The 27,018-nt window shown below is 44.7% G+C and overlaps 1 protein-coding gene across 1 annotated transcript in view; it reads right to left on the reverse strand.

Moving 5' to 3' along the window:
• Positions 1-27,018, reverse strand: part of gnai2b (guanine nucleotide binding protein (G protein), alpha inhibiting activity polypeptide 2b) — a 90,050-nt gene that overhangs the window by 5,322 nt on the left and 57,710 nt on the right. Inside the window, exons 3-7 of the mRNA XM_055917894.1 lie at positions 22,098-22,140; positions 19,671-19,812; positions 10,625-10,785; positions 7,561-7,689; positions 3,766-3,895 (exon numbers count right to left, since the gene is read on the reverse strand). Coding sequence (XP_055773869.1) covers positions 3,766-3,895; positions 7,561-7,689; positions 10,625-10,785; positions 19,671-19,812; positions 22,098-22,140 — 605 coding nt within the window. The remainder of the gene's footprint in view (positions 1-3,765; positions 3,896-7,560; positions 7,690-10,624; positions 10,786-19,670; positions 19,813-22,097; positions 22,141-27,018) is intronic.

The raw sequence follows: 27,018 nt of genomic DNA on the forward strand, positions 1-27,018 counted from the left end.
AATTCCCTGTTTTAGGTCAGTTAGGATCACCACTTTATTTTAAGAATGTGAAATGTTAGAATAATAGTAGAGAGAATTATTTATTTCAGCTTTTATTTCTATCATCATATTCCCAGTGGGTCAGAAGTTTACATACACTCAATTAGTATTTGGTAGCATTTCCTTTAAATTGTTTAACTTGGGTCAAACGTTTCAGGTAGCATTCCACAAGCTTCCCACAATAAGTTGGGTGAATTTTGGCCCATTCCTCCTGACAGAGCTGGTGTAACTGAGTCAGGTTTGTAGGCCTCCTTGCTCGCACACACTTTTTCAGTTCTTCCCACACATTTTCTATAGGATTAAGGTCAGGGCTTTGTGATGGCCACTCCAATACCTTGACTTTGTTGTCCTTAAGCCATTTTGCCACAACTTTGGAAGTATGCATGGGGTCATTGTCCATTTGGAAGACCCATTTGCGACCAAGCTTTAAGTTCCTGACTGATGTCTTGAGATGTTGCTCCAATATATCCACATCATTTTCTTCCCTCATGATGCCATCTATTTTGTGAAGTGCACCAGTCCCTCCTGCAGCAAAGCACCCCCACAACATGATGCTGCCACCCCCGTGCTTCACGGTTGGGATGGTGTTCTTCAGCTTGCAAGCCTTCCCCTTTTTCGCACCAAAGTACGTTCATCTCTAAGAGACAGAATGTGTCTCCTTCCTGAGCGGTATGGCGGCTGCGTGGTCCCATGGTGTTTATATTTGCGTACTATTGTTTGTACTGATGAACGTGGTACCTTCAGGCGTTTGGAAATTGCTCCCAAGGATGAACCAGACTTGTGGAGGTCTACAATTTGTTTTCTGAGGTCTTGGCTGATTTCTTTAGATTTTCCCATGATGTCAAGCAAAGAGGCACTGAGTTTGAAGTTAGGCCTTGAAATACATCCACAGGTACACCTCCAATTGACTCAAATGATGTAAATGAATCTATCAGAAGCTTCTAAAGCCATGACATCATTTTCTGAAATTTCCCAAGCTGTTTAAAGGCACAGTCAACTTAGTGTATGTAAACTTCTGACCCACTGAAATTGTGATACAGTGAATTATAAGTGAAATAATCTGTCTGCAAACAATTGTTGGAACAATTACTTGTGTCATGCACAAAGTAGATGTTCTATCCGACTTGCCAAAACTATAGTTTGTTAACAAGAAATTTGTGGAGTGGTTGAAAAACGAGTTTTAATGTCTCCAACCTAAGTGTATGTAAACTTCTGACTTCAACTGTATATAAACACTAGATGACAGAGAAGGAGTGTTGTGTTGAAGCCACTGTGCCTCAATCTTGGCACTCCCCCACAATAGTAAAACAAATATTTAGGAAGCTATAGAAAGCATTTACATAACTTTTTGCCACATGCATTCTATTACAGACACCTTAACACATACTTTTAATTTAGATTATGTGATCTAAACATACAAATAAAAATATCTATAGTATTTTCCTTAAACTATTTTGATTACAATATTTACTGTCCACAATACAACAATAAAATACCTAAATCTTGTAATTTTGTCCTTGAAACATTTAATTGAAATACTGTAGAATTCCATTCATTCCTATAGAGGCCTGCTCCTACTGGGGAGTGCCAATATGGCCGACCGATGGCTTCAAAGCCTCTCAATGGCCAAAACATAGCATCAGCAAGGGTTTATTTAAATGATAATGCCTGAAAAGCCGGTGTTTGGAGGATATATTGGCACAGGTGTTGTTAGTCGAGGGCCAGCAAACCGTGCCAATATATCCTCCAAGGGCATTATCACTTTTATACAACGGGTTACCAACATATTAAAATAATGATTTACATTTTATCATTAAAAATATTCATTTGATTAATTTATTCATACTATTTCATCCTTCCACAAGATATAGTCCTAACACAAATCTAGGGTTGCTACCCAAGCTGGCTGGTCGTTTGTTCTATCGGTTTGGTTGCCAGAGACGCGACGCAGTCGTTCAGTCTTTTTGTTCTGTATCTATGGACACAACCCAGTCGTCCGCTCTAAATGTTCCATTGCCATACCGGCTAGCAACGTTCTTATGCCTTGCTTGCTAGCTAGCCAACTACAGCTAGCATACAGTCACGTCAAACAGTGCAGCCAGAATAACAACAGTAGCATTTGCATTTGTTTAAGCTGTTTTCTAATGACATTTATTTGGATACATCTATAACAATGAGCTAATGAGGTGCGATTTCACCTGGCATAGAAAATCTGCTCTCTCAACAGTATACTGTTGTTCAGAGGAGCTAGCCAACAATACAGCTAACACAATTACTTCAATCTGAAGCTGGAAAGACTAGCCGCACTAAGTTTCGTTTGACCTTTTTTCAATTGACATTTCTTTGTATATATTCATAGAAATTATGCCAGCTGATTCATGATTTAGACTGGATGAGAAACGCTGCATGCATGTCTGTCTCGTCCCAACTCCCAACACATTCATTACTATGGGACAGCTGGAGATCAAATTTGAATATTGAAACAATGTTGCAAATGTCGGAGAAACAGACAGCAATGTTTATACAAATCTCTACTGTTAAAAACAAATTGCTAGTCTAAAAGAAATGTGAGCTAATGTCTCGATGCTTTTTATAGTGGATGTCAAGTTTATAAATTGCCTGGCTGGGCTGATGAGACAGCGGATTGCGCAGTCAGATGGAACAGAGTAAATAGGCATTTTAACTTGTGGAATAGACACTGGCTGGAATGCGATTTTAACCAATCAGCATTCAGGATTAGACCCACCCATTGTATAAATACATCCCATAGGGCGGCGGACAATTTGCCAATGGTGGTCCGGGTTAGGGGAGGGTTTGGCCGGGGTAGGCCTTCATTGTAAAATAATAATGTGTTCTTAACTGACTTGCCTAGTTAAATAAATGTTACAAATACAAAATTGGTCACATTACATCCAAAGACATCAACTAAAGGATAAAACATAGAGGTTGCCACAAGGGGGCAGTAACACCTCATTTTAAATCTAGCTGTATAGGGTACAGTATGTCTTTTGTGAATGTGTCTATGCTTTCTTCTTTCTCACTGCAGTAGTGGAGATGGATGGAGAAGCCGAGTGTGTCTGTGTGGTGTGAGGGGGATGGTGAGAGGAAACATATTGTTCAAGCAGACCGTTAAAAATAGATGAAAAAAGGACTGACTGAAAGGAAGTAAAACAGGTGAACATCCATAGAAGTAAACGAACGGCCTATTTGGTCCTAAGAATTTGTGAGCTATAGCATATCAACAAGACTATTGAATTAATGTGGGATCAAGTTGTTACACTCTCTCACAAAATGCAGTGTCTGTGAGGTAGGATGGTTCCTCCCATCAAGTATTTGTCCTGTACTTACATAAGTGGTGTATTGATTGGGTGCTTGACACCACAGTGAGGAAAACAAATGGCTCGTTGCACAGAAATCAGATGCTATCTAAGCAGCTTGAACCACTCCACAGGTTAGGTCATCAACCCACACTTCAGTAAGCAGTGTGTGCAGTATATCACGTACACGCCTATATAATAAAATCAATCTAATCTAATAGCTTATTCCAGTGCACATATCTTGTTAAACAAAATGTAGAGAAGTAATATTTGCTTTATAATATGTAAAGCATATGGGTGTTTTGGTACCAGATGACAAGTATACATATGACCAGTTGATAATGTGTGGATCACAGAAATATTGTCTATTTCCAAGGTGTGGATAAGATAGGTGACTCTTCCTCCTCACCATCTCCTCATCCTCAGCCAGCACCAGGTCATAAGCACTCAGCGCCACACAGAAGATGATGGCTGTGACTCCTTCAAAGCAGTGGATCCATTTCTTCCTCTCTGAGCGCTGGCCGCCCACGTCAAACATCCTGCAGGAGAGAGGCGGAGAGAGGGATGAGTGGAAAGAGAGAGCGGGAGAGAGAGGTGGAGATATGTATGAGGGTTAAGAGGGAGAGAGTAATGAGAGAGGGATGAGGGTAAAGAGGGAGAGAGAGGTTGAGAGATGGATGAGGAGAAAGAGAGGGAGAGATGGATGAGGAGAAAGAGGGAGAGAGAGGATGGAGAGATGGATGAGGGTAAAGAGGGAGAGAGGATGGAGAGATGGATGAGGGTAAAGAGGGAGAGAGGATGGAGAGATGGATGAGGGTAAAGAGGGAGAGAGGATAGAGAGATGGATGGAGAGATGGATGAGGGTAAAGAGGGAGAGAGGATGGAGAGATGGATGAGGGTAAAGAGGGAGAGAGGATGGAGAGATGGGTGAGGGTAAAGAGGGAGAGAGGATGGAGAGATGGATGAGGGTAAAGAGGGAGAGAGGATGGAGAGATGGATGAGGGTAAAGAGGGAGAGAGGATGGAGAGATGGATGAGGGTAAAGAGGGAGAGAGGATGGAGAGATGGATGAGGGTAAAGAGGGAGAGAGGATGGAGAGATGGATGAGGGTAAAGAGGGAGAGAGGATGGAGAGATGGATGAGGGTAAAGAGGGAGAGAGGATGGAGAGATGGATGGAGAGATGGATGAGGGTAAAGAGGGAGAGAGGATGGAGAGATGGATGAGGGTAAAGGGAGAGAGGATGGAGAGATGGATGAGGGTAAAGAGGGAGAGAGGATAGAGAGATGGATGAGGGTAAAGAGGGAGAGAGGATGGAGAGATGGATGAGGGTAAAGAGGGAGAGAGGATGGAGAGATGGATGAGGGTAAAGGGAGAGAGGATGGAGAGATGGATGAGGGTAAAGAGGGAGAGAGGATGGAGAGATGGATGAGGGTAAAGGGAGAGAGGATGGAGAGATGGATGAGGGTAAAGGGAGAGAGGATGGAGAGATGGATGGAGAGAGACATGAAGGTAGTAACACCGAAAAAGAAAGAGAGAAAAGATAAGGTGAAGTACAGAGAGGAGAGAAGTAGAGAAGAAAAAGAGTGTGTGATAAGGGGAAGAAAGATAGAGAGAAAGTGAGGGTGACATTCCATCTCAGGCTATGCATTAACATTTCATGAGGTTGTTCTGAGTACAAAGGCAGCTGGGGAGAATAGACAGACAGAGATCCATTAGATACGCTGGACCGTGATAAAAGACTACAGGGCCAACACTGCTACAGGAAGCCCTCAGGGGCCATATGTATCAAGCGTCTCAGGGTAGGAGTGCTGATCTAGGATCAGGTTCCCCTCTGTCCATGCAATCACATTCCGTTTTGATCTGAAAGGGAAAACTGCTCCTAAATCAGCACTTCTACTCTGAGATGCTTGGCTTCTACTCTGAGATGCTTGGCTTCTACTCTGAGTGTTCAGACGCTTGAACACTGGAGACACATTAGACTGTTACACCAGGTGTCTACCAGAAGAACTGGGTAAAGGAACTAGGAGAGAGATGACGAGGCTCTACCACGTGAGCCCACCACACAGATGAGGTGACATTGGTTGTTAGGGAAGGCAGGCGCTGAGGTCATACCCATGCTTGAGCTGTGATTAGTGCGAACAACACAGCCTTTCTATCACACGTTAATGGACATTGATGTGAAGGTAGATTCTAGAGCTGACCCACTATTCCACATAAAGCTTCATCCTGCAACAATAAGATGACCTAGTTTAGAACTGAGTAACAGGTTTGACTGTCCCATGACTCTGTCAACAACCCAAATGTCAATGACTTGGTATGGAATAATCTGTACCCGTATTCTGTTATCATCCACAGTCTTTGGCAATGTTCTTGAAATTTCCATTGTGAACGAGTGTTAATTTCCCATGTACAGGTTCACCAAGACCAGTGTGTATTTAAAGGGACTGTGTCCAGTATGCTTCATTAGTTTGAGGTATTCATTTCAGAATGGGTAGTGTGCTGTAATGCGGCTGTTGCTGTTCTGCCTCTGTGGGGAATGGACTCAGGGAGAGGGTGGGTGGGTCATAGAGAACAATATTACTTAATGTGCTTCTACACCTGCATTGCTTGCTGTTTGATGTTTTAGGCTTGGTTTCTGTACAGCACTTTGAGATATCAGCTGATGTAAGAGGGCTATATAAATACATTTGATTTGAACAGGGTCACAGCAAATGAGGAGAGAGCATAGAGAGTAGTGTAAAATAAATATAAACGGACAAAAGCGCTGACATCTCCGGTGAGTGGAGACTGCTGATAGACATGATTGTGAAGCTTAGGAACATGGCAGCCAAAGTGACAGCCAGTGAGAGACAGGTGGAGGTATGGTTAAAGTGACTATGCATATATGATGAACAGAGAGTAGCAGTAGCGTAAAAGGAGGGGTTGGCGGGAGGTGGGACACAATGCAGATAGCCCAGTTAGCCAATGTGCGGGAGCACTGGTTGGTCGGGCCAATTGAGGTAGTATGTACATGGATGTATGGTTAAAGTGACTATGCATATAACATAAACAGAGAGTAGCAGCAGCGTAAAAGAGGGGTATCCGGGTCAGGCAACCGGGTCTATGGGGATCGTGATAATCACAGCAGCTTCAGTGGCTTCCTCTTTGTGAGGAGAACAACACAAGCTATAAAGACAGAAACATTGCTAGAGAATATGGAGAAGGTAACACAAAAGAAACAAACACTATTTTAGCATGTCTTCTTTTCACTATCTCTCCCTCAACCAAATGTCTCAGTTGTCATTTCTATGCCATTCATTCATTCATTCTGTTATTCTGTTATTTTCCTGGAGAGGAGTTTCCATAGCTACAGCCAACAGGACAGAGATATAAAGAGGTGACTCTTTTCTTATCAATTGTCTCTATGTATTGTTCATCCCAGACAACGTGTCTGTGAGGCTGTGACAGAAGGTAAATGTCAGCCTCGCGCAGCGCTCTGAGTTTATCTGGAACTTGGTCACTGTGGACTCATATCAGACCACTCAGACAGACAGACGGACGGACAGGCAGGCAGACAGAGACAGGCAGAGGCAGACACACACAGGCAGACAGGAATGGCCCGATTTATCACCCTGTTTCTCATCGTCTATCTGGCTGTTAAAAGCACTGAAGCTTGAAGGGATCTCCCATTGTATCAGATGTACTTGTTAAACAGTGTTACATCTGCTGCTCACAGCCAGGAGGTAGAGGGTGTCTCACAACACTTCCTGGTCAGCCATATGCACATGCCATATAAGACACGCACATGTGGTACACACACAAACCATACACTTTGGACATAGCACCTTTTATTCGAAGAGCGTAGACTTCATGGGATGTCTCGAACCTTAAAGGGTTCTTCATTTGTCCCCTTTTTGGTTGCAGGTAGAACCGTTTTGGGTTCCATGTAGAACCCTTTCTACAGAGGATTTTACATGGAACCAAAAATAGTTATCCTCTGGGGACAGCCAAAGAAGCCTTTTGGAACCGTTTTTCATCCACAGCAAGTTAAAAACAAGGGACAGAGGGAATAGACCAGGATTTTTGTGCACTGGATCCATTTTGTTTTCTCGTTAATGTAATAAGGTAATGGTCAGTTACATGTTTGCCCCTGTCCCAACACAAAGTCATCCAGATATAGAGACTGACACTATTCAGGTTTCAGGGTTGTTCTAAGAGCCCTTACTTGAAGTGTAGGTCCTTGAAGGTGAAGTGTGTCTCCACGATGCCAGTGGTCTTCACTCTGGTCCGCAGCACGTCCTGCTGTGTGGGGATGTAGTCTGATTTGGCTATCCTCTCCATTTCATTCAGGTAGCTGTGAGGACCACACACACAGGATGATGATGAGTGGCGACACATACACATTGGCAAGACACACACACACACACACACACACACACACACACACACACACACACACACACACACACACACACACACACACACACAAACACACAAACACACAAACACACACACACACACACCTCCAAGCGGAGGCACTCAAGCAGATACACCACAGCTGTTGTCTGTTGTTGTGTTTTAGCACAACAGTGATTCTGGATTGGTTCTGTTTGGTTCATGCACGACCACAGAGTCCATGTGTTCTGTGTTTGTGTATGATACGTCTCTCTCTCTTTCGCTCAACTTTCTCAAAGGGAACATTTCTATAGCAACACACAACACTTCAAAGGGTTTTTACCAATGATGTATATAAACCCTGGATTGCTGACGCTATGTATTGGCCATTGAAAGACTTTGACGCCACCGGTCGGCCATATTGGTACTCCTCAGTAGGAACAGTACTCCATAGGAATGAATGGAATTCTACAGTATTTCAATTAAATGTTTCCAAGGACAAAAATACATGTATGTAAGTATTTTGTTGTTGTAGTGGGGATAGTAACATTAGTACTCTAACAAAAAAATATACTTGAAGGAAAATGTTTCTACATATTTTTATATTATGTTTAGCTCACATAATATCATTTAGAAGTATGCAAGTGTCTGTAATAGATCAAACATGTAATAAATGTATGTAGACATTAATAAATTCATTTTTATAGCTTCCAAATAATCTTTTACCAAGATGGCTGCGCAGTGGCTTCAATACAGCGCCCCCTGTCAGTCATCCACGGTTTATACACATCATTGGTTTTTATGCATGACATTTTAAGCATTATGGAAAGCAAAATGGGTAATTTGAGCTGCAATCCATGATGGGTAGAATTCCCAGAGCTGTCAATGGGAGTTAAAATGAGATCAGCCGCTCAAATCGAAAATCTAAATCAAATTTATTTGTCACATGCGCCGAATACAACAGGTGTAGACTTTACCGTGATATGCTTACTTACGAGCTCTTTCCCAACAATGTAGAGTTAAAAAGAACAATTTGCAAATAAAAAAAAGGAAATAGTAACACAATAAAATAACAATAACGAGACTATATACAAGGAGTACAGGTACCTAGTCAATGTGCAGGGGTACGAGGTATTTGAGGTAATTGAGGTGATATGTAGGTAGTGGTAAAAGTGACAAGGCAATCAGGATAGATAATAAACTGAGTAGCAGCAGCGTATGTGAAGAGTGTGAAAGTGTGTCTATGTGTGAGTGGCGTCAATATGCATGTGTGTTTTGTGCGTGTCCGGGTATGTAGTGTGTGTAGAAGTTTCAGTGTAGTGTAGGGTGTGTGTGTGTGTGTGTGTGTGTGTAGGTAGAGTCCAGTGAATGTGCATAGAGCCAGGGGGGGTCAATAAAAAAAAGGGGGTGAATGCAAATAGTTTGGGTAGCCATTTAATTTACTGTTCAGCAGTCTAATGGCTTTGAGGTAGAAGCTGTTTAGGAGCCTTTTGGTCACAGACTTTGCAATCCGGTACAGCTTGCCATGCGGTAGCAAAGAAAACAGTCTATGACTTGGGTGACTGGAGTCTTCGACAATTCTTTGGACTTTCCTCTGACACCGCCTAGTATATAGGTCCTAGATGGCAGGAAGCTTGGCCCCAGTGATGTACTGGGCCATACGCACTATTCTCGGTTGCGCCTTACAGATGCCGAGCAGTTACCATACCAGGAGGTGATGCACCCAGTCAGGATGCTCTCGATGGTGCAGCTTGTAGAACTTTTTGAGGATCTGGGGACCCATGCCAAATCTTTTCAGTCTCCTGAGGGGGAAAAGGTGTTGTCGTGCCCTCTTCACGAATGTCTTGGTGTGTTTGGATCATGATAGTTTGTTGGTGATGTGGACACCAAGAAACTTGAAACTCTCAACCCGCTCAACTACAGCCCCCTGTTATGTTAATGAGGCCTGTTCGGTCACCATGGAGTTGAGTTTAGTCTGCTACCTGTGGAGTATTATGTCAGGTTTCACACATCAGCAGATGGGAGAGGAGATGAGAGCAGTAGAGAAGAGGAGAATCTAGACACAGACCTCCTCTGTTACCATCAATCAGAACACAATACCATCATACATCAGTCTAATGGGAGGCTGGCCAGAGGTTTTACACACTCCTGATTAAACCTGATATGAGACAGACAAGCCACCAATCAATCTAACTGCCACTGTGATTGCATCAGGGTAAACACCCAGTCTTCTCTGTGATCTGACCTTTAAGAATCAACTCATTCTCTTAATGTGTTTGTAATGTTATTAAAAAGGAAATTGGCAGACAATGCAGAGTTGTTAAGCTGTATGCAAAGTAGACAGGGTTTTGTTTTTCAGGTTGAATAAAAAGTAAACAAGCAGCAGGAGGAGATAGAGAGTAGCTCTAACTGGTGTTGGTCTCCTGGTCACATTTATTTGTATTGTGGTAGCGCGAGGGTGCGTGTGCAGGTGCAGATTGCATACTGAGTGAACTAGAGGGAGGTAAGGAGGGAGGGGATGGAGGGAGGTGGGTTATATTGAGAATCATTGAGCGTACCACTCCTTCAAGGGAGTTGTTGACATTGAAGGTCATGGAGTTGTTGTCATGTTGTGTTGCTGTCAGGTTGTGTTGCTGCCAGGTTGTGTTGCTTCCAGGTTGTGTTGCTGCCATGTTGGGTTGCTGCCATGTTGTGTTGCTGCCATGTTGTGTTGCTGCCATGTTGTGTTGCTGTCTTAGGTCTCTCTTTATCTAGTGTTGTGTCTCTTTTATCACAATGTGCGTTTTGTCCTACATTTATTTATAATCTCAGCCCCTGTCCCACAGGAGGCCTCTTGCTAGGCCTCATTGTAAATAAGAATGTGTTCATAATTGAAACACACTATGTCTACTCACTATGCGGCTGAGTCGTTGAGCTGGTACTCCCTGGAGCGCGTGAAGCAGCCTTGCACCCCGCTGTCGGCCCACAGGCGGCGGATCACTTTGGACAGGTCGTTGGGCAGGATGCCCTGCGCCTCAGCAGCAGCCGACAGGGCAAAGAGCTGGCGGGCATCGTCCTGCAGGGGGCGGGAGGGGACAGGAGAGGGACATTATGGGCAAAGCTAGGAGGCTGCAGGTACCACGTACCACAGTACTAGGGAACAGTTATTGCTACAGACACAGAGGTAAAGGGCTAATGTTTAAATCTCAGGACGGAGGGAGAAGCCATATTATCACCAAATGTACAGCCAACAGTCTGTCAAATGTTTGTTTTTTAGAGCAGTGAGGTATGGCTGTGTGTAAGGACCTCTGGGGAGAGGATTTGACAAAGCAAGCACATCTACAGTGATGATGCAAGATCTCATCATAAATCGTTAAAGGGTCTCTCTAACCATAAGAGACAATGATTGAGTGAACCAGATTAAACTAATAAATATTGGTTTGTTTTGACAGGTGGCCAATGAGGCCAGGTAATCTACACTGTGTGGATGGCTAATATGGGAGATATATTGGTGTCTGTGGACAAGGCGTCTGGATGATAAATAATGTAATGTTGTAATAAAGTGTGCCAGTGGAAGTCAGTGGCAGGCACGATATATATTTCCTCTGGGTGTTTCTCCCTCTACCATCTGTGTACTGCAGTGGAGGCTGCTGAGGGGAGGACGGCTCATAATAATGGCTGGAACGGAGCAAATGGAATGGCATCAAACCATTCCACTTATTCTGGTCCAGCCATTACCATGAGCCTGTCCTCCCCAATTATGGTGCCACCAACCTCCCGTGGTGTAGTGTAAATAGACAGGGATGATTCGCGTGATGGCGATGATGACACAGCACAGTTCAGTCACCAATGTGAAGATAATGAGTTTAGTTTAGTTTATTAGGATGTGTGCAGCAGCTACTCTTTCTGGGGTCCACACAGAACATACAAATACATGACAGAGTACAGAACACTTATAGACAAGAACATCATAAGAGAACCAGACCCCTCCATGCCCAGAGACTCAGCAGAGCGGACGGATGAACAGCTGGCTAGGCTCAGAGAACCAGACCCCTCTATGCCCAGAGACTCAGCAGAGCAGACGGATGAACAGCTGGCTAGGCTCAGAGAACCAGACCCCTCCAGCCCAGAGACTCAGCAGAGCAGACGGATGAACAGCTGGCTAGGCTCAGAGAACCAGATACCTCCATGCCCAGAGACTCAGCAAAGCGGACGGATGAACAGCTGGCTAGGCTCAGAGAACCAGACCCCTCCATGCCCAGAGACTCAGCAGAGCGGACGGATGAACAGCTGGCTAGGCTCAGAGAACCAGACCCCTCCATGCCCAGAGACTCAGCAAAGCGGACGGATGAACAGCTGGCTAGGCTCAGAGAACCAGACCCCTCCAGCCCAGAGACTCAGCAGAGCAGACGGATGAACAGCTGGCTAGGCTCAGAGAACCAGACCCCTCCAGCCCAGAGACTCAGCAGAGCAGACGGATGAACAGCTGGCTAGGCTCAGAGAACCAGACCCCTCCATGCCCAGAGACTCAGCAGAGCAGACGGATGAACAGCTGGCTAGGCTCAGAGAACCAGACCCCTCCATGCCCAGAGACTCAGCAGAGCAGACGGATGAACAGCTGGCTAGGCTCAGAGAACCAGACCCCTCCATGCCCAGAGACTCAGCAGAGCAGACGGATGAACAGCTGGCTAGGCTCATAGAACCAGACCCCTCCATGCCCAGAGACTCAGCAGAGCGGACGGATGAACAGCTGGCTAGGCTCAGAGAACCAGACCCCTCCAGCCCAGAGACTCAGCAGAGCAGACGGATGAACAGCTGGCTAGGCTCAGAGAACCAGACACCTCCATGCCCAGAGACTCAGCAGAGCAGACAGATGAACAGCTCTGCATACTGTCCACTGAGCCAACACCTCTCCACCCCCACACACATACAGTATGCATATCTGCTGTGTCACCTGTTTCCATAATAGCAAATTAGCAAAGCTTAAATTGAATGATCAATCAATTTAGTGAACTGGAACAAAATGGTAATAAATGTACAGTTCAATTTGAGACTGGGAGTGCAGTTCACAGAGGATATTTTGCTATGTTTTCAGCATCTTTCTTTGGATTTGAAATGACAAAGCAAATGAAATGACACAGCATATGGAGGCTCGATTTCCTCTCCCTGGGAACTGTGCTTACGATGACTCATTGAGACAATTCTGGGCACCAGTACCCGTGTGTGTGTGCGTCCGTGCATGCCTGCGTGTACGAGTGTGCGTGTGTGTCTATGCAATGTTCTATGTGTGTTCTTGTGCATCACTGTCTAAAGTATGCATACATGTTGGCTGTTGGCTAATGTACTATATGAGAGTATGTTGGTGGCAGCCGGGGCGCTAAATGCCTGCATAGGAGGCAGAGCAAGTATCAATACGTCCAGTGGCATGAACGATGGTCTGAGGACACAAAGGTGTGTACCCATCCATCCTCCCGTAATGACCACGGCAGCCTCTCTCCTCAGCCCTGTATCCCTGTTAGACCCTCAGGCCATGCAGGAGACTAGATTACAGTAATAAAGCACATTCACCCATCCTCCAGCTACAGACTCAAGACTGAAGCCCTCTGACATATACTGTAATACACTTGAGCTTCCTGAAAATGTGTTAGCCCTCTGAGAAACATGTTGACAGTTTGCTCACAGTATGGATTGGCATTTTAAATGTTTTGACTCTTTGAGTACTACCATATTTTTTTGTTATATACTTGAGTACTAATGGAAAAATATATATTTTAGGAAAACATTTGAAAAAATATGGGCATTTATCAATACCAACAGTGCGCATCAATGCTTAATTTATTATAACCATTAGAGATAAATCCTAATTGCTAAATTACCCCATATATATTCACACACACAAAAAAAGGTGCCATTTAAGATTCATTATATTATATCGTGCAACACAATCTTCAAAAAAGGACTAACCAGCAATGTGGGGCTTGCTTGTAGAAGCCTATGACTGAAATGGCATTGCCTTCTTTTGTTCATTTAGCAGACAAGACGCTCTTATTTCACAAGCCCTTATCACAGTCAAGACACACCTATGTTATAGAAAAAAACATGTAACAGAATAAAATAGAACAAAATATTTTCCAAATGAAAAAACCTGCCAGTGCGAAGTGAAACAGATCTCGCATCTGGAAAAGTCATTATCAAAGATTTGAAATAGGGCTACACTTCGCGAGTTAAAAATAAATACATCTGGATTACAAAACTAAATGTCGATATACAGATGTTCGATTTAGTTTATTCTGCCTGTTCTTTGGACTTTTCAAAATGGATTAACAATTCAACATTGAACACTGCATGTTGATAAATTACGGCCACTACATCAGTTTGGTGAGTAGGCCGAGGTTGAATTATTCTGATGAAAATACGCGATACTCGTTAGGGTTGTGCAAAGGAAACAAAACACGAAGCGGATTTCACTACTTTTGGAACACAGCCCTAATGTAGGAAACAAGCACTATTATGTTCTCATCCAGAGTCATATTTATTTTCCAAGCTATAGCACACAATATGTTACATACAGCAGGTTTTAATTAAAGGACCAAGAGGTAGAATCTGCTTAATGTTTTAATTTTTGCCATGGAAAACCCATTGCATAGTGCTATCATCACAGCACTATCAGAGGGAGCGGTCGGAAAGCAACTGAGTGAGTGAGACACGGAGGAGAAATGGAAATTAGGGAGAAGAACTATGTGATGCTTGGCTTGGTTTATTTTTTGTTGTGCCCCGCAATTGCACATGTACATATGGACCACTAGAGTCAAAGCAAATAAACTTTTCCTCCAAGACAACGATATTAATATTTTTTGTAAAAAAAATTTTGGGGGGGGATTTCACTTGCCCGTTCAGGCAGCCACAAAGCACATTCCACCAAATAGTTTGACAGTATTTTAACATTTTATCTCTGGTTAAAGATCGAGTTTTGACATCCGTTCAAGTACTCAAGTATTCGACTACTGATGTCCATCCCTAGTTCACAGGCTGAACCCTCTTCACAGGAGCACCGGGCATCTTATTGCTGACTCATTGAGTATGATAGGTGAGAGCAGTGAAGCTCTGTGTGTGTGTCTCTGAGTGTGTGTGTGTGTGTGTGTGTGTGTGTGTGTGTGTGTGTGTGTGTGTGTGTGTGTGTGTGTGTGTGTGTGTGTGTGTGTGTGTGTGTGTGTGTGTGTGTGTGTGTGTGTGTGAATAATGAATATGGGTTGGGAACGAAGCCTTTCTTTCAGCCTGAGGTTAAATTCTGTCATCGTTTTAATATTATTCATAATAATAATAGTATTATGATAATAATACGTATTTGCGGCTGGCAGCAGTAGCAGAAGGAGGTTTGAAGACAGGTTATTCACTTGAGGTGCACAGTGCCTACGCTGCAGAAATTGCCTGCAAAGGAAAGCTTGTAAAATGTTTCCTGTCAGCAGCTTTAAATAAAAACCCTTAGTTAGCGCCTTTTTCAGCACACTTCACGCTTCTTCATGATCAAGCCTGCATTGCCCTCGTGGTTGCAGGAAAACCCACTCACAGCCTCTACCTTCTCTCTCTCAATGGTCAGTGCTATCTGGGATCTTACAGCCCTAACCCTTACAAATTCCAACTTCAATGGGGTAGGGACCCTCTCTCAATCTCTCAACTGCTCTCTCTGAGCACTGAGGAGAGAGCAGGTCTGAACCTCAAGAGTCCCCACTGTAAGTGTGTGTGTGTGTGTGTGTGTGTGTGTGTGTGTGTGTGTGTGTGTGTGTGTGTGTGTGTGTGTGTGTGTGTGTGGGGGGGGGGGGGGGGGGGGGGATTGTGTGTGCGCATAATGGTTGTCAATTGTCATGGCAATTTTGAATAATGAAAATACAAAATCAAGCAAAGCAAAGTTAGTAGAATGTTTGAATTTAGAATGTTTGCTTGATAAGAGCAACAACGTTGATTTGAAACCCATTCTATGTCTTTGCCATGGCAATTCAATTCATTTCAATACACTCACATTTGAATATAATGATATCACAATTAAATACAGCAACTTCAGTAGAATTTAGAACGTTTGGTTAATAGATTCTGTTGATATGCAATATTGATTTGGAACTCAGTTTTGGTAGCAACAAGCCTAAGCCTAGACCTGTGACTTGCTTCTGCTCCAAGATTATATACATTTTTCAACAATGAACTTCAATACCCAGCAACTTAACCAGTCCATACCATGGATGGCACAGGGATATCAGTATCTTGCTATCATAATCAATGGTTACAATTAAATAGTACATTCTTACCAGGATTTGGTTTGTTGCTTATTTTAGTGTATTTCTCAACATCCATTTCTAGAATGCATTTAGGTACAGTGCCTTCGGAAAGTATTCAGACCCCTTGACTTTTTCCACATGTTGTTAAGTTACAGCCTTATTCTAAAATGGATTTTAAAAAACCCTCAGCAATCTACACACAATACCCCATATTGACAGTATTCAGACCCTTTGCTATGAGACTCGAAATTGAGCTCAGGTGCAACCTGTTTCCATGGATCATCCTTGAGATGTTTCTACAACTTGATTGGAGTCCACCCTTGGTAAATTCAATTGATTGGACATGATTTGGAAAGGCACACACCTGTCTATTTAAGGTCCAACAGTTGCAAAAACCAAGCCATGAGTTCAAAGGAATTGTCCATAGAGCTCCGAGACAGAATTGTGTTGAGGCACAGATCTGGGGAAGGGTACCAAAACATGTCGGCAGCATTGAAGGTCCCCAAGAGCACAGTCCCCAAGAGCACTCCATCACTCTTAAATTGAAATAGTTTAGAACCACCAAGACTCTTCCTAGAGCTGGCCGCACGGACAAACTGAGCAATCGGGGGAGAAGGGCCTTGGTCAGGGAGATGACCAAGAACACGATGTCACTGACATAGCTCTAGAGTTCTTCTGTGGAGATGGGAGAACCTTCCAGAAGGACAACCATCTATGCAGCACTTCAGCAATTAGGCCTTAGAGTGACCAGACGGAAGCCACTCATCAGTAAAAGGCACATGACAGCCCGCTTGGAGTTTGCCAAAGGGCACCTAAAGACTCTCAGACCATGAGAAACAAGATTCTCTGGTCTGTTGAAACCAAGATTGAACTCTTTGGCCTGAATGCCAAGCGTCACGTCTGGAGGAAACATGGCACCATCCCTACAGTGAAGCATGGTGGTGGCAGCATCATGTTGTGACCATGTTTTCAAGCGGGAGGGACTGGGAGACCAGTCAGAAACGAGGCAAAGATGAACGGAGCAAAGAACAGAGAGATCCTTGATGAAAACCTGCTCCAGAGCGCTCAGGACCTCAGACTGAGGCGAAGGTTCACCTACCAATAGTACAACGACCCTAAGCACACAGCCAAGACAACACAGGAGTGGCTTCAGAACAAGTCTTAGAATGTCCTTGAGTGGCCCAGCCAGAGCCTGAACTTGAACCCGATTGAACATCTCTGGAGAGACCTGAAAATAGCTGTGCAGCAACGCTCCCCATTCAACCTGACAGCGCTTGAGAGGATCTGCAGAGAAGAATGGGAGGAACTCCCCAAATATAGAGGTGTGCCAAGCTTGTAGCATCATATGCACGAAGAATCGATGCTGTAATCGCTGTCAAAGATACTTCAACTAAGTACTGAGTAAAGGGTCTGAATACTTATGTAAATGTAATATTTAATTTAAAAAAATATATACAATTGCAAACATTTCTAAAAACCTGTTTTTGCTTTGTCATTATGGGGTATTGTGTGTAGATTGATGAGTGCAAAAAATTTAATTTAATCAATTTTAGAATAAGGCTGTAAGGTAACAAAATGTGGAACAAGTCAAGGGGTCTGAATACTCTCTGAAGGCACTGTGCATCTAGAACTGGTTTTGTGCATCTTTAGGTCAAGACCTCCCAAGTTTCTCAGAGATCTGGCATTGTGAGTGCTACTGGAAGTCCCTATACATGGCCAGCTTCCCCTACCACTACCTGCTTGAGAAACCATGTCTGTTCCACAAGCACATGGAGATAAGGCTCAAGGGGGAGTTTTACAGGAGAGTCAGGACTGAACTTTACGAGCAACATGTGACCTCAGTTGGCCAGTAGCTTTTTTCTAATAAGGAGATGGAGAAACTGGAAGCCATTCTGGGGGTGTTGGAGTTAGCTGCAGAGATGGGCTTCCTGTAAATCTCTTATGTATTTTGTAGAGGTATAGTAGGATAAAATAGAATAAGAAAGGATTGGTAGGTATAGTAAGATATAATAGAATAAGATATGATTGGTAAGTATAGTAAGATAAAATAGAATAAGATAGGATTGGTAAGTATAGTAAGATAAAATAGAATAACATAGGATTGGTAGGTATAGTAAGATAAGAAAGGATTGGTAGGTATAGTAAGATAAGATAGGATTGGTAGGTATAGTAAGATAAGATAGGATTGGTAGGTAAATTAAGATAAGAAAGGATTGGTAGGTATAGTAAGATAAGAAAGGATTGGTAGGTATAGTAAGATAAGAAAGGATTGGTAGGTATAGTAAGATAAAATAGATTAAGACAGGATTGGTAGGTATAGTAAGATAAAATAGAATAAGATAGGATTGGTAGGTATAGTAAGATAAGATAGGATTGGTAGGTATGGTATGATAAGATTGGTAGGTATAGTAAGATAAGATAGGATTGGTAGGTATAGTAAGATAAAATAGATTAAGACAGGATTGGTAGGTATAGTAAGATATGATTGGTAGGTATAGTAAGATAAGGTAGGATTGGCTTGGCTTGGTAGGTATAGTAAGATAAGATAGGATTGGCTTGGTAGGTAGGTATAGTAAGATAAGATAGGATTGGCTTAGTAGGTATAGTAAGATAAGATAGGATTGGTAGGTATGGTAAGATAAGATAGGATTTGTAGGTATGGTGAGATAAGATAATATAGGATTGGTAGGTATGGTAAGATAAGATTGGTAGGTATAGTAAGATAAGATAGGATTGGTAGGTATAGTAAAATCAAATAGATTAAGACAGGATTGGTAGGTATAGTAAGATAAGATAGAATTGGTAGGTATAGTAAGATCAGATAGGATTGGTAGGTATAGTAAAATAAAATAGATTAAGATAGGATTGGATTGGTAGGTATAGTAAGATAAAACAGTCTCCTATTAGCGGAAATTGGCGTTCTTTTCAAACTGTGTGACTGCATGTAATGGCTTCTTGGATCGGGCATGGGGTTATGGATGATAGTGACTAACCTTGACTTCATGGGGTTATGGCTGATAGTGACTAACCTTGGCTTAATGAGGTTATGGATGATAGTGACTAACCTTGACTTCATGGGGTTATGGATGATAGTGACTAACCTTGGCTTCTAGAGGTTGTGGATGATAGTGACTAACCTTGACTTCATGGGGTTATGGATGATAGTGACTAACCTTGACTTCATGGGGTTATGGATGATAGTGACTAACCTTGACTTCATGGGGTTATGGATGATAGTGACTAACCTTGACTTCATGGGGTTATGGATGATAGTGACTAACCTTGACTTCATGGGGTTATGGATGATAGTGACTAACCTTGACTTCATGGGGTTATGGATGATAGTGACTAACCTTGGCTTAATGAGGTCATGGATGATAGTGACTAACCTTGACTTCAGTGCCCAGGACATTGTTACTCAAGAGCTCTAGTGGATGTGGAGAAGCAAAGCTGTACCTCTTCTCTAATCATCTGACTGCAGAAACAGAGGAGCCTAACATACATGCCCAAGTGTGTGTGTGTGTGTGTGTGTGTGTGTGTGTGTGTGTGTGTGTGTGTGTGTGTGTGTGTGTGTGTGTGTGTGTGTGTGTGTGTGTGTGTGTGTGTGTGTGTGTGTGTGTGTGTGTGTGTGTGTGTGTGTGTGTGTGTGTGTGTGTGTGTGTGTGTGTGTGTGTGCATGTGTGTGTCTTACCTCTCTGGCGGCCTCTGTGTAGTTGATCTTGAGGTTGCCCATGGCCTTGATAATAGCCATGATGGACTGGATGGTGTTGCTGTAGACCACAGCTCTGTACTGCTTACACTCGTCTTCTGAGTAGCCATCCTCATGGATGATCCTGATGAAGGAGAACAAACCTGAGCATTCTACTGATGTCACTCAAGTGAGGAATAGAAGGGGGCACAAATGTTACTAAGAGAAAAGGAGGACAGGTGGAGAATGGGTGTTTAAAAAGGTGCTTGGGCAGCATCAGGGGAGAACAACTGCCCCCTCACATTGGTGCTCCCGAGTGGCGCAGCGGGCTAAGGCACTGCGTCTCAGTGCAAGAGGCGTCACTACAGTCCCTTGTTCAAATCCAGTAATCCTGTATCACATCCGGCTGTGACCGGGAGTCACATAGAGCGGCGCACAATAGGCCCAGTTTCGTCAGGGTTTGGTCGGGGTAGGCTGTCATTGTAAATAAGAATTTGTTCTTAACTGACATGCTTAGTTAAATAAAGGTTAAACGTAAAAAATTATAATAATAATTGAAGCCATAGAGGTTCAAGGCTGGCCGCAGTACTGCAGGCATTGTTAGCAGAAAACAGGATCCCCCATTATAGTGAATGCAAAAATGTCAATCTTTGTGGTCAATCTTCTTGTAACTTAAAAAAATGTTGCAGAGATAATCATGGGACCAATAATTGCTCCTAATACACCAAATGTATGTACTTTAACCGATTATTTTAAAGTCGCACCCAAAAGAAGTTATAAGGATAATTGAGTTGCTAATGGTAGCCTGCAGTACCCAGGTCGGCATAAAATGTGCCTTATACGAGGAGGCAGCCCTGAGCTAGCCTCTAACGTCACTTCCTGGAGTAGCTCAGACTGAGCATGTTATGTCCCCATGAGACACCATCTTAACCCACTTCATTTAGCTTCAACGCTCTAATGAGTCTTCACATAGTTATACATGGTGTCACGTGATCCATGACTTTGTCCATTCATTTATACAGTCATTGGGCAGTATGGTTGACAGGTTATTTATTTCATACAGTGTTAAATGTGCTCAATATGTCAGGACTTCTAGCTGCTAAGAGTTTGGGTATTCAATCAATGACCGTAACGGTTGGTAGAACGGCTAGTTACTCTAAGATGATAATAATACTTGTATTTGTCACATACACCAGATAGGTGCAGTGATATGTGTTGTTTTACAAGGTCAGCCTCAGTAGTACAGCACCCCTGGAGCAAATAAGGGTTAATTGCCTTGCTCAAAGGCACATCAACAGATTTTTCACCTTGTCAGCTCTGGTAATCGAACCAGCAACCTTTCAGTAACTAGCCCAACGTTCTAACCGCTAGGCTACCAGCTGATATAGACAGTCAATGCAGTCCTGTGCAAACCTCCTCTGCATGTTGGTGATGTGTCTGACCATGCCTCAGCTTGTCATTCACAGAGGGACGCCCTGCATGTTAAGTGTGTGTGTATGTGTGTGTGTTTCAGTGTGATGATAGCATCCAGACTTCATCAGAATGCTGGATGCAATGCAGAAAGAGCACAGTAGCACCAAGACGAAGACATGAATAAGCCAATATCATCTCATGAATAAACAGGCCTGTAAGCTTGACTGACAATAGGAAAAGTACTGGGATTTAACCCAGTTAGTTACACAATAAATATTATAATTCTATCTACAGGCCTTATTGGAAAAAAAGCCAACCATTCTCCCTGCTCTCCTTTTATGTTGACATGATCTCTGTGGTAAGAGACAGAGCTGGTGCTTCAGAGCAGAGCAGGCTGTGCTGTGTTATGGGTATAGTCTCTCTCCCAAGCATTGGTTGTTCTGTATGGCTGTATTAACAACCTGGGTTTAGAGCTACATTCTGTACTCATGAAAAACTGATTCATCGCCTGGCTAGCCCAGAGGAATGTGAATGATTAAGCCATTAAGGAGTGTGTGTGTGTGTGTGTGTGTGAGAATGAGGCATAGACATACAGACATGTTTTGTCTACGTCATTGGTGAGTGTGTAATTGAGTGTCATGGTTTGATCCCGGTCATTACAGTAACCACAGAAAAAGTCCTGTGCACTGAGACTAATGCTTTCAGTAGCCAAAGACAATTATGGGTAGGAAGACACGAGGAAACCAGCCCAACTACCACAGACAGAAAGATATGAAGATTTGCCCTCCATATGTCTTCCTAAAAAGCAAATGAATATGCCTATGCTCAACATGCCTGATTGACTGTTTGTCAGCTCTGGATGAGCAGTGTACAGTAGCATTGTAGATCAATCCAACAAGGACTGGGACTAGTACAAGGACTGGGACTAGGACTGAATAAACCACTAGAGGATAGAGGGCATCATCTATTAAAGAGGTCATGACATGTCCTGATCTGTTACAGCTCTCTGTAACTCACTTCATCTGCTTGACGATGGTGCTTTTCCCAGACTCCCCGGCACCTGTAGAAGGAACAGGAAACACAGTGAGTTATAAGTGAAATAATCTGCCTGTAAACAATTGTTGGAAAAATGACTTGTGTCATGCACAAAGTAGATGTCCTAACCGACTTGCCAAAACTATAGTTTGTTAACAAGACATTTGTGGAGTGGTTGAAAAACAAGTTTTAATGACTCCAACCTAAGTGTATGTAAACTTCCAACTTCAACTGTATGTTGAAAACGTTTTTGGGAGATGCGATGGATCATTGGGGATCATACAATATTCCCTTTCTTTTGTTGTTCAGTGAAATCATCGCATGTGAAGAGTCAACTCATTGAATTAAAGTACAATTCATAACTAAATCATTTTTAAAAAACTTTCTATTATCAATTTCTATTTTTTAAAATTTCTATTATGTCTACTTGTCACGACTTCAACCGAGGCAGGCTCTCCTTCCCGTTCGGGTGGCGCTCGGCGGTCGTCGTCACCGGCCTACTAGCTGCCACTGACTTTTTTTCCTCCCCCTCCTTATGTGTTTATTTGTATCACCTGGTTTGAGGTAATTGGTAATTAGTGTGGCTTTATTAGTCAGCCAGCTAGTATGCTTCTTTGTGCGGGATTGTTCGTCTGTCGCTTTGGATTTCGGGAGTGGTTTATTGTATTGTGTACTGGGTTTGTCTCCCGTGTTTGTAGACAGGTGTTTATGACACCCAGTAAGTCAGTGTTGGACATTTTGGTTTGCCGGTTGGGCATTAAAGATCACCGTATTGAAGCTCTGCTGTTCCTGCGTCTGATTTCACACACCCCGACACCCAGGTCGTTACACCACTTATGATAAGGTAAAAGGTTTATGTTTCTGTCTCCATATATGGTAAATATATCCCATGCAAAAAACCATTGACATTTAAACGGTATTAATATCAATTTGCATATATTCCCGTTAATTGCCATGGAAAGTTTCCACCTCTGAAAATTCACCAAAATGTTCAACCCAAGTTGTGTCCCTGTACTGACAGCCCTGTGCCACCGTGTCGTGTCCCTGTACTGACAGCCCTGTACTGACAGCCCTGTGCCACCGTGTCGTGTCCCTGTACTGACAGCCCTGTGCCACCGTGTCGTGTCCCTGTACTGACAGCCCTGTGCCACCGTGTCGTGTCCCTGTACTGACAGCCCTGTGTCACCGTGTCGTGTCCCTGTACTGACTGCCCTGTGTCACCGTGTCGTGTCCCTGTACTGACAGCCCTGTACTGACAGCCCTGTGCCACCGTGTCGTGTCCCTGTACTGACAGCCCTGTGCCACCGTGTCGTGTCCCTGTACTGACAGCCCTGTGTCACCGTGTCGTGTCCCTGTACTGACTGCCCTGTGTCACCGTGTCGTGTCCCTGTACTGACAGCCCTGTACTGACAGCCCTGTGCCACCGTGTCGTGTCCCTGTACTGACAGCCCTGTGCCACCGTGTCGTGTCCCTGTACTGACAGCCCTGTGTCACAGTGTCGTGTCCCTGTACTGACTGCCCTGTGTCACCGTGTCGTGTCCCTGTACTGACAGCCCTGTACTGACAGACCTGTGCCACCGTGTCGTGTCCCTGTACTGACTGCCCTGTGTCACCGTGTCGTGTCCCTGTACTGACAGCCCTGTGCCACCGTGTCGTGTCCCTGTACTGACTGCCCTGTGTCACCGTGTCGTGTCCCTGGACTGACTGCCCTGTGTCACCGTGTCGTGTCCCTGTACTGACAGCCCTGTGTCACCGTGTCGTGTCCCTGTACTGACAGCCCTGTACTGACAGCCCTGTGTCACCGTGTCGTGTCCCTGTACTGACAGCCCTGTACTGACAGCCCTGTGTCACCGTGTCGTGTCCCTGTACTGACAGCCCTGTGTCACCGTGTCGTGTCCCTGTACTAACAGCCCTGTGTCACCGTGTCGTGTCCCTGTACTGACAGCCCTGTGTCACCGTGTCGTGTCCCTGTACTGACAGCCCTGTACTGACAGCCCTGTGTCACCGTGTCGTGTCCCTGTACTGACAGCCCTGTGCCACCGTGTCGTGTCCCTGTACTGACTGCCCTGTGTCACCGTGTCGTGTCCCTGTACTGACTGCCCTGTGTCACTGTGTCGTGTCCCTGTACTGACTGCCCTGTGTCACCGTGTCGTGTCCCTGTACTGACAGCCCTGTGTCACCGTGTCGTGTCCCTGTACTGACTGCCCTGTGCCACCGTGTCGTGTCCCTGTACTGACAGCCCTGTGTCACCGTGTCGTGTCCCTGTACTGACAGCCCTGTGCCACCGTGTCGTGTCCCTGTACTGACAGCCCTGTGCCACCGTGTCGTGTCCCTGTACTGACAGCCCTGTGCCACCGTGTAGTGTCCCTGTACTGACTGCCCTGTGCCACCGTGTCGTGTCCCTGTACTGACAGCCCTGTGTCACCGTGTCGTGTCCCTGTACTGACTGCCCTGTGCCACCGTGTCGTGTCCCTGTACTGACTGCCCTGTGCCACCGTGTCGTGTCCCTGTACTGACTGCCCTGTGTCACCGTGTCGTGTCCCTGTACTGACTGCCCTGTGTCACCGTGTCGTGTCCCTGTACTGACAGCCCTGTGTCACCGTGTCGTGTCCCTGTACTGACAGCCCTGTGTCACCGTGTCGTGTCCCTGTACTGACAGCCCTGTGTCACCGTGTCGTGTCCCTGTACTGACAGCCCTATGTCACCGTGTCGTGTCCCTGTACTGACTGCCCTGTGCCACCGTGTCGTGTCCCTGTACTGACAGCCCTGTGTCACCGTGTCGTGTCCCTGTACTGACTGCCCTGTGTCGTCATGTCCCTGTACTGACAGCCCTGTGCCACCGTGTCGTGGCCCTGTACTGACTGCCCTGTGTCGTCGTGTCCCTGTACTGACAGCCCTGTGCCACCGTGTCGTGTCCCTGTACTGACAGCCCTGTGTCACCGTGTCGTGTCCCTGTACTGACAGCCCTGTGTCACCGTGTCGTGTCCCTGTACTGACAGCCCTGTGCCACCGTGTCGTGTCCCTGTACTGACTGCCCTGTGCCACCGTGTCGTGTCCCTGTACTGACAGCCCTGTGTCACCGTGTCGTGTCCCTGTACTGACAGCCCTGTGCCACCGTGTCGTGTCCCTGTACTGACTGCCCTGTGCCACCGTGTCGTGTCCCTGTACTGACAGCCCTGTGCCACCGTGTCGTGTCCCTGTACTGACTGCCCTGTGTCACCGTGTCGTGTCCCTGTACTGACAGCCCTGTGTCACCGTGTCGTGTCCCTGTACTGACAGCCCTGTGCCACCGTGTCGTGTCCCTATACTGACAGCCCTGTGCCACCGTGTCGTGTCCCTGTTCTGCCAGCGCTGTGCCACCATGTCGTGTCCCTGTGCCACCGTTTCGTGTTGTGTCCCCGTGCTCCACCTGACCTGGCCCAGTCACAGTACATCAAGCCCTACCCTGACAAACAGCCCAGAGGGGCCAGCAGTACTCTACCAGCCCTGGCCCTGATACACACACACACGCACACGCACACGCACACGCACACGCACACGCACACACACACACACACCTTCCTGAGAGGGAGGTAGAGACAGAGTTAGAGAATTAGAGAGAGAGATTTCCTCAAAGTTATAAAAAGCTAATTCCACCTCTATCAGTGCCAACATGACAAGCCATTCCATTCGTGTGTGCTGACAGACGCAGAGGGAGGGCAGGATCTAATGCAAGCTGAATTGTGGGTTCAGACTCAGCTGGTTTAGAGCTGGTGACCTCTTTCACCATCCTCAAATACTAATTAAAGACAATGGATTGAGGCACGGACTGAATGACTGACTAAATCACCAGAAAACAAATATGTTACTGACTTTGGGACAGGTGATGGGAAATAACTGATTGAAGTAAGCACATCCCTGAGGCCAAGTCCATTTAGGACTGCCTTGGTATCTAACTCCATCTGTTGATTTGATGAGTGGCCTCAAAATAGATTACCGAGAAGTAGGAGAGAGAAGAGCAATAAATCCAGACAACCTACTGTTCCTCTTTAATTTGAATAAGCTCTCAATCCTAAAGATGCACTCAAACCTCTTGGCTTTCACTACCGTACCGTACCGAGGCTTCTCTCAGGCTGGAGAGTCTTGGCCCTAATCCTGCTGAGTGGTTTGGTGGTAATGTAGCGTACTGAATGAGTCTGTATGGGTATTTGGGCAGGGAGTGTAGGGGGGACCATGGAGAATGATGTATTGATCTGAAGGCACAGACCGTGGTGACAGAGTAGCCCAAACACAGCGATGCTAGAAAACTCTACTGTTCTCAGATAAAAACACACAGAGAGCAGCAATGAAATGGCAGCTCTCGGAGTCTGTTTGAATAACGATAAAAACAGTCCTAAAATTGTGGATTTTTTAACTTCATGACAGGAATTTCTAGTGAGCCACAGGGCCAAATCTCTGGCTTTACAGTGGAAGTCTGGCTGCTGGGTTCATACTCCATTGAGCCAAAATAATAGTACGATCTAGTGAATAACTTACTACTTCCTTTCCCTTTCTAAATGATAAGGCATGTTGTTCCATTACCTAAATGTGTTAACTTGAAGTTTTACTGAATTGTCTCAGGAACCCCCCTGTGGGTCCATATTTAGTGCAAAATTTATTATGTAAAAATCAGCTAACAGAAAATGGATGTTTCTACGGTAACACTAACACAGTACTACTCGTGATACTACTCAATATCTCACAGCGCAAGTCAAAGCTGATGCATTCTGACACAAAGGCATATAGTTGGATTCAGCAGTGACATTACACAAAATTCCATCTCACAATTTCACTCTGGCTTCATCAAGTTAGAGAGGCGGTTTGGAGAATGAGAGATACGGAGAGAGGCGGTGTGAAGAATGAGAGATACGGAGAGAGGCGGTGT

This window comes from Salvelinus fontinalis, chromosome 3 (genome assembly GCF_029448725.1).
Source record: "Salvelinus fontinalis isolate EN_2023a chromosome 3, ASM2944872v1, whole genome shotgun sequence".
Taxonomy (NCBI): Eukaryota; Metazoa; Chordata; class Actinopteri; order Salmoniformes; family Salmonidae; genus Salvelinus; species Salvelinus fontinalis.